Genomic DNA, 12,409 nt, shown 5'->3' on the forward strand with positions numbered 1-12,409 from the left:
CTATATACATGTATTGTATATAGGTATTGTATATACATGTATTGTATATACATGTATTGAGTTATTCAAGTTGTCGTACTCTCTACAAGAGCATAAGTATATAAATACTTATTTTGCTAAGTATTGAGTTATGTTGAACTAGCACTATGACCTGGCAACGCTGGGTCATAGTGCTAGTGCATGCATATACAGCTGCGTGCATGCACACATACACGCGAGTACTGTCCAAATCTCCGACCAATCACATACAGCTAGCTGGCATTCAATTGGCGTATCAAGTTTCGGGCATTTTGATTGGGTTTTGGAAAGAAAATTCACAAAAAAGTCACTTCTATTGATTTTTTAATGGTTTTACAGGGTGACTGGGGAAATGTAAAGATGTGCTCGACTAGCCTTGGACGGTTTTGAATGACCATAGAAAGTGCGAGCCCTCTAACTGAAAAATTGTGGATACGTATAAAGGACACGCACGCAGACATTTTGCCGTTTATATATATAGCGATTATTAATGAAAAGTGAGTGAAGTAAATGTGAACAACAGACATGTCTAACATCCTAGAATTTGTGGAAGAAACACCCACACAGGTTAAGTTACCTCTCCGTATCTAATGCACTCAGTACATGAATATCTTAATGATGATAAAGATGATCATGTTGTTGTTGTTGTTGTTGTTCTTCTTCTTCTTTTTCATGTTCAAATTACTCCCAAGTCGACTTTGCCTTTTATCCTTTCAGGGTCGATAAAGTAAGTAGTCGTTGAGTACTGAGGTCGATGAAATCAACTCATCACCTACCCCGAACTTGCTGCCCTGTTGCAAAATTGTCGTCGTCGTTATTATTACCATTATTATTACCATTATTATTAATATTATTATTATTATTATTATTAATATTATTATTGATATTATTATTAATATTATTATTATGGCGAGCTGGTAGAATCATTAATATGCTGAGTAAAATACTAAGCAGTATTTTCGTTCGACCTTATGTTCTCAGTTCAAATTCCGTGGAAGTCGATTTGCCATTTCATCATTTCGTGGTCAATAAATTAAGTATTAGTTAAACACTGGGGTCGATGTAATCTATTTACTCCCTTCCCCGATCTTGCTGGCCTTGTGCCTAAATTTGAAATCATCATTATCATTATAGCAAATGCATATATCGCCTCGGTGGTGTACTATCGCCTAACTGTCGTACCTGTCCTAAGACAACCTAGACCAGATTGAAGCGCTTACTTTTTTGATTGTTATGGTCAGAAAAACCAATTGATGCCGGCATTCACACTGTGGTGGTCTTGGGACGACATCTTTGAGGATGAGGTGCCAAGTCTTAAAGCTGTATCACCTACAGAGATATGTAAATCACAGCGATGATGTGAATGACGGGAGAGAAAATAAGAACGAGCTTTTCTGCAGCATTTCTTGTTAACAGAACTCTAGTCGTGGATCAAACGAAGACCAAAGTTGAGTATTTGGCATCTAGAATATTGCCAGGAACTCATTGAATTGCATTAGCTGCACAAAACCGTTAACGGGAAAACACCTCAAGATTTCTGGGGCGTGGGTCTAGTTGAGGGTGTGAGGGATGATGGTTTAGGATTGAATCTAGGCCTTGACAGATCTTTCGGGTTGAAGATCATGGACAATTTCTAAAAGTCTTTGGTATAGCAGTACTACAGTGAGACATTGCCTGTTATAGAATAACTCTTCAGGCATGGAAGATCCAACAGCCGAGCCTGCTTGAGATGCATGCAGGGCGACGAAACCGTCTTGCATGCAATAATTCAGTGTCCGTACATTGGAGAAAGAAATAATATCCGACATTCAGCACATCTCGAGAGCCAAGCAATTTGTGGGTATTTGATTGCTCTTCAAGATTGAAGTTCTGGCCGTCAAATACTCCGTAGCTCCCTGTTGGAGCGAAAGACATCTTCTCTATCCATCGTATTAGGAAGGAGGACTGTGAGAGTGAAGATCTCAAGAATTCCACCTGAGTTAAATTTATGGTGGATTTTAGCGTGCGTCGTATTGGGAGGGAATAACAGCCGCCTGGAGGTGAAGCGAACCCGTCATGGAAATCGGTCTGGGATTAGCGTGAAGGTACTCCTCTACATTAAACCAGACACAATCCACAAGATCTCAGATCTCTTTGGTATTCTTGGAGAAGAATTGCTGCATCTTACGGTTTATGTTAGAAGGCCATGGCACCACCTACGTGGAGGTTGAGGGGTTGGCCACTAGAAAGCTTTCTCTTCTAAACAGAAGATAGGGAACAATAGGGCCTACTTATTGTCAATAACAGGTCCCCATAGGCCACAAGTCAACTATCAGTGAACTACAATAAAGGCTGCAACAACTCTGGAAACAACAGCATCATCAACAAGAACAACAAAATCAGCAAATGCTGGAAGAAACCAAGGAAAACAACAACATCAACAATACCAATAACGCGAGTAACAGATGCACCACCACCACCACCCTCAGCAGAAAGAATAATTATAACGCACACCCGACACTCAGGGTGTCCCTTTCAACGAAGCCCGGCCTCTCCTGTCCCCACTCCATCTCCTTTAAGGTCAAATACATACAGACTTGCACTCTGATTCTACAGATACTGATACCTCTGCAACACAAAGTGAAAACGAGGGAGAAAACCCACCTGAAAGAGAAATATAAAAAGCATAAAGTATCATTTCCCTCGCCAACGCACGCCAAAATCCTCGAAAATATGCTCACAACATCCACAAACACACCTACAGCAACCCCAACCTCTCTTGTACTACGATTACCAACACATCCACCGCTATTACAACCATCTCCACCAATACTAGCACCACTGCAACAATTCACAAAAAGAAAACACCCCAAGCAATAACAACCAATCAGAAAAACAAAACTTAAAGTGAGGAGGGCTCTCACAGCATGAACAAAAAAAAATATATATATATACATTTATATATATATATATATATATACATTTTTTTTCTCTCCTTGTTCTTTCTGTGTCCCTTTCTGTAGAAGAGCATAGGCTCGAAACGTAATCAATTTTTTCTATTCCTGAGCGAGTTGTACAAATGTTCTTGACTTGTGGTCGCTCTGGAAGCAAGGTTATCTGCTCAACGACCTCAGGTTACTAACTACGGATGTGACGGCCGTCAGCGAAACCAGGACTTCTGACGCAGCGATCTAACACCTATTTTCGACAATTTTAAGATTTACGCATCTTTTGGCTTGGAATGGGAAAAAGAGCGGCAGTGCTGTTTAGCAAAGGTCTGCATTTCGAGGTACAGCAGATCCTCCTGGGCCCGGATGGTAAGTTGATGGCCCTAGATGTAAGCAATAGCGAAGGTAGTGTTTTTAGATTTGTCGCTCTGTACATCCCAACTGTTTCACTAATGGTAACCACATCTAAATCAAGAAACCTGAGATCGTTGAATAAGTGTCCTTGCTTCCAAGCTGATCCCAAGCCACGCACATTCACGCCCCAACTCTGATCATAGTCGTGCTAGATGGAGAAAGAAAAAGAGGTTGCTCTCCTTGATTTTCGAGAATCCCGGAAGTTTCGGGCCTCTCTATTGGCAAATGTTTTTTAAAAGGCTCTCCCAAAAGCCTTTTGTCAATTGATTTTTAAAAATCCCACACTAATTAGGAATTTTTCGCTGAGTGTTTTTAAAAGTCTAAGGACATTTTAACTAATAATCTGTCCTTCGGAGTTTGAAGATGAAATCCTTAAATTCCTTTCCCTGTGTTGTAGTTTTGATTTTATTTTCCTTTACAAAATCCATCAATTCACTGTTGCATTTGTTCACAAAGTAAAATTGATGAATACATTTCGCCTAAAATTGAAAGTATTTTCTTGTTTTTGCAGTGTCATTATTGGCTGTTTCTATGTTTTCAAGTTATTGTTGGAGATGCTCCTGTTTTTGTAAAAGTTATCGTTGTTACTTTTGTTGGAGGGGTTGCGAATTGGGTTGCAGTAGTGGTGTTTGACTTTCGTCTTGCTGTGTTCTTGAGCAGGTGTATGTACTTTCCTCCCTTTTCGTCTCTTCTTTTTTTTTGTGTTAATGATACATTATTCGGTCTGCTCTTCTCTCTCCATATCATTGCTGTTGATGTTGGTTCGGGAGGCAGGACGTCCAGGTGAAGCTTGATTTCCGTGGTAGCCGGGAGTAGACTTCTTTGTATTGGTGTGGGTGAAGGAATCTTGAGCTCGTCTCCATGATTTTGTGTTTGTGGTGTTGGTAGCAGTGGGAGTTTTGTTTTCCTTGCTTGAGGGCCGAAAAACTTTAAATGAGTCATAAATATGGCATCTTGGTTTTCTACCCTCTATTAACACTGACAGGTGAGTACCATCCGGGAGGCCTATTAGGTTAGGTAGCTCGTCGATATAGGTTTGCATACATTGTAATGTTTGTTTCATACCTATACATGACCAGTTTTGTTGAGGTATTTTCTTTACCTCCAAGATAGTCACGTTGTCTTCCTCTATACTTGCCAAGACGGCGGCTACTAATCATCTGGCTACATATCCCTCTGGCGATGGATATTTCTGGCGATATTTCACGTTCATCACCACAACTTTAGCAAGGTGTTAGCTGCAATAGCTTCAATCGTCCCAAATTTCTTTCCTCGGATGATGTGGGTCTTCTGTTGTCATGCACATTCAAAGCATTTCTGGATTTGGCTTTCAGAAACATTTTTCATTCGGAGCGATTTTACTCCAATGCAGCAGTATGTAACCGAGTATCTTAAGATGTTTCCGATCACGTCGAGTGGAGAGTTTTGGGCAACTTTTCTTCCATTTCTTTGAACGATTTTTTGGGCCAATTTCAATTCTTCTTCGTCGATGGGGAAATCTTCAAGATTTCTCGTAGCATTTACAAAAAAAAAATAAATAAAATAAAAAAAATCCCAATTCCAGGATCCCTTGCTGCTTTAGCGGCTGCAGCGGAGACTGTTGTGGCGTCTATGGCGGTAGTGATGTTCACGTTTCCTTTAAAATTTTCTTTGTTTATCTTTCCTTCTTTAACTTTCACTTCGTTATTATCGGTATTGCTGTTGACATTGTTGTTGTCGTCATCGTCGCCGTCGTCTTCGTATGTTTTCTTTAATTGCTACTTCACTGTTTCAGCATTGTTTAGAGACGAAGATGTATTCAACTCGGTTTTCTTTTTCGCTGGCACGGTGGTCACATACTGTAGTCAATGGTATGCCAGTATTCTCTTTTTTCTCTGACAAGGAACACATCCCGTCTTCGAACATTATAATGACTTCTTTATCAGCCATGTTTCAATATATATGGAAAATAAGAAAATATTTGTCTTCTCCATTAGTTGGCAAAAAAAAAAAAAATTGATGCGCATCCCCTGCAAAAGAGAATGCATTACTAAGCAAAAATACTATTAGCGCAGTCCAGGCAATGTCAGAAACAAGGTGGTGATAAAAATAACAAAAGAACGGTGCCTTAGAATTCCGAAAAAATTATGAACACTACTACAACTTACAGACCTTCGAGTTACCCTGTCTCCCTAGTAGGGCGGCCATAAAATTTATATTTACTACTACTACTACGTTAACATTTTAACATCATGACATACCCCTTGGCTGCCTTTAGAAGAAACCACTCTGTCGCATTCCGGATCGTCTCTGCTCTGAGTATAAATTACCCCGTATCTTCCACCAGTTTTTGAATTCCTCCTGCTGCTGCTGCTGCTGCTGCTGCTACTGCTACTACTACTACTACTACTACTACTACGTTAACATTTTGTAGAATATGTTTCAAAGTTAATAATTCCTGGGTGTTTTCTTACAAGAATACTATAGCTGTTGGAATTTATATTCTCACTCAATCTTAAAGTGCAAACACGACTATGAAGACATTAAAGATTCATTTTCAGCCGTAGGTTTCATACTTCGAAAAATTTGGGAGATATCAGTATCAGTCGATTAAACCAATTCCGGTATTGGTAAATTTTTTTTAATATTATTAATTCTGGAAGGATGGAAAGTGGAGTTAATGTGAACAGAATTTGAACTTCAGACGTAAATGGCCAAAGCTAAATACTGCAAGGATTTTGTAATACACTGCAACAATTCTTTCAATTTAGTATCTTTTTTCGGTTAATATAAAGCCTTTCAGAGTTGCTGCTGCCAATAAGAATATGTGTATTCTCTTGGCAGCAGGTTTAATGCTGTCCATATAAAGGTACTTCGCGAGGTATTGTTTTAAGTAACAGGCATGAATGCCTGGGCGAACAACCGATCTCTTCACTGACCTCCACAATCTCTCTATCGTCTGTGTGTGCACCGACGCGTTTGTCGGATCAACAAAGTTTTTACTGTGGTTGATGCGGAAGTGGGTATACCCGAGATTTCCAAGAGAGTTATACGCAGCCCAAGAATTGCTATATACTACCGACCCTTGGCGTATATATCGGCTAATTGAGGGGATCAGTGTGGCGGCATCTCGCCTTTCCTCTTCACTGCACTCAGATGAAAGAGGTACCAAAAATTTCTTTTTGGCTACTCGCTCTATCCCACCGAAAAGCCAGATAGTTTTTGTGAGTCTTCCGCGATTGTATTTTCTCCTTACAATAACTGTTTCATCGATCTCTACTTCAACTCCTGGTCCACCGATTTGGTCCTGGTAATTCTCTACCCAATGCTGACAAACCTCGGAGCAGAAGGATTGCCAATCAATTGAGGTCGGATACGAAATGTTCAAATTTCCAACGACTAATACATGCGACCAACAGTCTGTAAGGAAGTAATTCACAAATAACAGGATTTTACAGGGTGGTAGCTGACTCCGCTCCAAAAATGTGTTGCTGTATAGGGATATTGAATATCTACATTGCATTGGCCTTTGCCTTTGACGGCGAACAGTCCTTCCACATCGGAAGATGTATGTATTTTCGCGCAATGTACATGGTAAATTGCATCTGGGGCAGTCAACTGTGTTGGGAATGATATTATGTTTTCGAAAGAAATCTAATGCCTCACTGTCATTAGTAAATCGGCGAATCCCATCCTGTAATGTTAATTCACATGAATTGCAAAGTGCCATTCTCTATCATACAAGTCTTTATCCTGGCCCGAAATAATTTTTTCCTCCAAACGCAACCCATCTCATTTCTTTATCAACACTGTCGATGGACCACTCAAAGAGGTATGTATACATTATCATTTTTGTAACATAATTTCTGTAGTATTTCAAGATGTTTCTGACACGTATTTTGATTCACATGGCGGAGATCCAACATTTCTTCACTTTTTCCAGAATTTCTTCACTTTATTTTTTTTTTTTGCGAAATATGTACAAAAATACAGAGTTTATGATTCATGAGTGAGTGTGTGTTCTTGATACTCGTTTAGAACAAGTAGTTTTATACCAATTACACTATTTTTTCTTAGTTTAAAGGCCATGGACTGAAGATGGAAAATTTCCGAAGCCTCTCCCCAACCCCGCTTTCGCGAGCGCGCATTTTTTTAATCATATTCGTTTAGAGCAAGTTGTTTTACACTTGTTACACACATTTTTTTTTGATTTTCTGAAAGGCGTAACGCTTTATATTAACCCTTCTTTCTATGTCTCATCAAAAGGAAACAAAAAGAAATCAACATATTCATATATTTCAATCAAAAATCGATGGTTGATAAAGTAGAACAACCAGATAAAAAAATTACTGAGTTCACTTTTGTTTGTAGGCTTTGAGTTGAAATCCACAAGATAAATTTAGTGTCAGTAATATACTTTACAGGTAATTTCATTGCACTACATTCTTGACATAAAAAATGACTTTCCCAATATAATGAATGCCAATAGACGCAGAATAGGCAGAGGTGTTAAAACATCGAATAGGGTACCTTGCAGTATTTCTTAAGAATATTTGTAGTGATTTCAAATACCACTGATGTCAATTTTTCCTTTCATCCTTTTGGCGTCAAGAATATAGAACTAATCCAATATTTTTTTTCCTTCTTGAAAAAATCGGCTCTTAGTGGGAGATAGGATACACAAAGTTTAAAATGATGATGTGCATGTATTAAATCTAGTTATATTTAATTAAATTTTCAAACAGAATCGAAACAGAAACAGCTACTTAACACACCTTTATGAGATGTATACATCAACGAGTAATCTGTATTCTTAACTTCGAAACTGTATTTCTCTAAGTTATGGTAGTGGCTGTGTACACCATATTCAGTTTACAAAATTCTTGCCTAGTTCAGTGTACTCAAATCCATCTTGGTGGACTCAGTCGGTAGAAAAAGGAAACACAGTGTGGTCCGGTTGTCCAGATTCTAATCTATGTAACTTATTGTTTGTTGATTGGTAAATTGTTTGACAGTTAACGTCCTAAGAATCCGATCAGTAGAGTTTATGTCTTTTCATCTGCTGTACACTTCAAAGTAAATAAAGTAAAATAATGTATTTATTTAACAACAATCTATTAATATATTTTAGCATGTAAATGTAAATGATTAGATAATCAACTATATTGTGATGCCATTTAATAACACACTGTTAAATTCATTATAAATCTAAATTTTCTTCATGAGGTATCAAAATTTTCGTCACACAGCTGTAAAATGGTTCTTGACATAGATCCACTGCAATGCTGAGTTAGTGACCAATTCGCAGTTGTGCGTCAATACGTTTAACATCACGTCAAATTTTATGAGATTTAACAGTTTTGTGTGCTCTTGATTAAATGGCTGTTCGACGATGTAGTTGATTCAAGTTACTTTCTTGTACAACTAGGAAATATAAACAAATTAAACCAGAGGGATCTATTTGGTACTGACTTCCTTATTAAGTAAATGGATTTAGTTATGAATGAGAAAAGCGATATCAATATTTTTATCAATATATTTCAATGTTTGAATTTATTAAAGATAAACATACCTTATTTCTTCTTCAATCAACTTTTTTTTACATGTAATGCTAGTAAATAAAGGAAGTACTTTATATTAAGTACATTATTTTGTCTTTTCTGCTTTAAAATATTGTATTATTATCATGGCACATCTAATTACACCTCAAGGTACATCATGGTATTGCAACGCCCAGTTTGGGTATTATTACAAGATTATTAAAATTCGTAAAATAGAGAAGTTCATATATAGTAAAGAAAAGTAAATTTGGACATCAGAGAAGGTCAGTTTCCGAAAAAATAAAATACCTCTCCTAATTTCGCTGTCAAATTGGAGATAATGGATTAATCAACAAAGAGTTAATGACAGAGATTAGAAGATAGTTTAATCCTCCAAGTCTTTGGAAGAAAAGGATCGGATTTCTGAAGTCTGAGTGTCTGACTTGTAGAGCGGACAGTTTATAAGCAGACATATGCGATTTTGTTGAGTAGTACTTAACAGGGGCAACTATTGGTATAGTAGTTACTCAAAATATATGTTTAGATAAGAGTAAAGATTTTAAAAATATTTAAGCCATGAAATACAAGAGAAATTCCGTATAGTTACCACAAAGACCCAAACTCTACCCATTCCTTTTAATCTTAAACTGCACATAACTTCCAATAACAGATATGCATCACTATCAGATGTTACTTTCATTCCTCATTCTAAGTTAGCCCTAAAAATGAAATCACTCCAAAGCTAGCGAAGAACAAACTGTGTTGGTACAGCAAAATCTAACCCTTACAATCTCTATAACTCCATTAGCAAACATTTGCATATACAACGCCTTCACAACTACTGCAACATCAATCTCTCATACTCCTTCAAACATATCTGTTACACAGTCCAACACTGCTACAACACCAAAGGACCACGAAAGAAATTTTGTAGGATTGATTGATTTGTTAAAAATAGCAGCCAAATGCCATTCAAATTGCATTCTCCATCTTAAAAAGATATTTTACACTTAAAACCAACAGCAAATGACGGAATACCTTAGATATCTGATCAAGGCTAACAGTGGTCAAAGCAACAACAATTTCAACACTATTCTGATGAGAATATCCGTCCAAGGAAACACACACACACACAATCTTGACCTGCAAGAAATAGTAGCCAAATCTTCCTCAAATCACACACTACCCTCGTATACAAAGAAAGAATACATAAGATAATTTAGCTATTCAGATACTGTATACATTCTCTGAAAATAAGCTGGGTGGTCATTGTTTTGGGGCCAAACAACTCCAAGAACCACCTTAAACGCTTTCTGGATTTCACATTTGTCCTCGAGGAGTTCATCACTTGAACCGACAAGCATACAAAATAGACTGGGCAAAAAAAGAAACACATGTCCCAACTGACAATAATTCATATTCAGGATGTATTAGTGCGAAGGCCCACCAAGTGGTGAAGGCTTCGTATATCAAGTGTAATAGATCTGTGACTTGCACTTACTCTTTCGATCAACTATTATAGATATGCTCATCGTATCTGATTTTAAACTGAACTCCGCAATAACAGAAACAGCATTTGATAAATGGCATCGTAAGGAAATCCTTCACATAATTCTTTTGGTAGCTTTTAACTTGTCTCTTCTAATTCTTAATTCATGTAGTCAGTAAAGTGTATCTGATATTTTAAACTTTAACAGAGTCTGTTTAACGTCAAATCTGGTGGATATTAAAAGAAGTTGTTCTTTTCAGGGTGTCCTGGTGGAAGGTATGGTACTGGCTGTAATGAGGAATGCAACTGTCGAGATAAGGACGTGTGTGACAGAGTCACTGGAATATGTCCACATGGATGTCCACCTGGTTTCAAGACAGGCGCTTGTAAAGAAGGTTAATAACGTTTGCTTTCTGTTGTCATTGTGTATTGCAATTGTTGTTCTTTTTAGTTATGTATTCTGAGATGCTAATACAAGATATAGCAAAGATTACCAACAAGGGTGACAGTACTGTGTGTGACATGGAACAGTGTACTAACAATGTACTTGCTTTTTCAGCAAAATATAAAAACAAGGGAGACAACAAGATATACAAACTAGAGAAACAACAGCCTAAGCTAACAACATGTAACGAGCTTAGTGAGTGTGAAAGTCTTGTCTTGTACTTTCGGGGTACAAGAAGGCAATCACTCACTAGCCGTTGCTTTAATAATCCAGATTCTCTACCAGTCAGATACAACAAGACGCAGACGTGAAATATATATAACTACTTTATTCTCTTTCTTGGTAACAATAACAATAAGTGTGTTATCTGATGTCCTTGATTCTGGGCGCGCAAGGCTGAAAGTTAATAGATTGCAATATTTACAATGTCCAGCCGCTAAACCAGAAAGGGGTCAAGATGGCGTCGAACAGGGAAGTTGAATGTGGTCGGCAACAATTTGGTTAAAAGTCTTCGGCCAAAGGACTGCTAGAATCAGTTCGAACGGAGAGAAAATATGCCTGACCGCCGCCTTCAATCGCTGGGTCCCAAGTCGCTGCTTGCTGCTGCTAGTGGTCAAACGTTCTACAACCCCCTTGCCTCGCTAACCACCACGATAGGCAAGCGGGTCGTGCTTCCGGTGGTTCGCACATGCGCGAGAGGGCCCTTCCTTTCTCTGCCTTGGTAAAGGCACCAACACGCGTGAAATACAAATGGACGGTGCGCGAGCGCGCGCCGTTGTAGGATCACTACAGGCTCCCCTCCAGTGCGTACGCACGAAAGGAAACTTATTGTAGTGACTGCAAAACTCAAGGTGGACACCAGATAACCAAATAGCACACAATAATATAATGGCAAAATTTATAACATACACAAGAAATTTACTAAAGGAAAAAGAGAAAAAATACTCAATGAGCAAAAATCAAGAGTGCAGGCATGAAAGTGTATACGTCACAAAGTATAGAACCTTCCGCTGAAGGGAGCGGAAGAAAAGGCAGAACTCACAGTTATTGAACCTAAACGAAATTAAAATCAAACTTCTCTAAAGGTAGTTGATCCTGCGAAATAGCAGTTAAATCAATTGCTGCAGGAGAGGAAATGGAATTGACAGAAGCTCGCTAGTAACACAAAAGGCAAAAGTGCAAACATGCTGGTGTGATGCGCGACACAGATAATTTTCTGTTAATTACGTGACCAAACAGTGGTCTAACAGGGAAAAATAATTACGCCTATAAATCGGCGCAGCGCATTTGAACATCCGACGTCTATGAGTCGGGAAAAGAATTAGGCTAACGCAAACGTGTTGCAAAAAACAAGGCAATACACGTGCGAAGCAAAAGGCGCATGAAATGCAATAGTGCTTGCCAGACCAAAAAACAGCAAGAATATGCCAGTGGTTGAGCGATTATATGCCTCGTTCGTACAGGAACAAAGGTATGACATGCTGGCGCGTTATAATGGACAAACAACCCTCTCTATGTATACGTGACCGACCTAGGGTCTATAGAAATGAGGGGTGTCCACAAAAGGCAAATTTAGCATGGAAAAAACAAACGAGAA

The 12,409-nt window shown here is 38.3% G+C and overlaps 1 protein-coding gene across 1 annotated transcript in view; it reads left to right on the forward strand.

The window, feature by feature from the left end:
* LOC115219450 overlaps nt 1–12,409 on the forward strand; it is a 124,954-nt gene that overhangs the window by 14,802 nt on the left and 97,743 nt on the right. The window contains exon 5 of the mRNA XM_036509407.1: nt 10,628–10,762. Within this exon, the coding sequence (XP_036365300.1) occupies nt 10,628–10,762 (135 nt within the window). The remainder of the gene's footprint in view (nt 1–10,627; nt 10,763–12,409) is intronic.

Source organism: Octopus sinensis, linkage group LG14 (assembly GCF_006345805.1).
Source record: "Octopus sinensis linkage group LG14, ASM634580v1, whole genome shotgun sequence".
Classification (NCBI taxonomy): domain Eukaryota; kingdom Metazoa; phylum Mollusca; class Cephalopoda; order Octopoda; family Octopodidae; genus Octopus; species Octopus sinensis.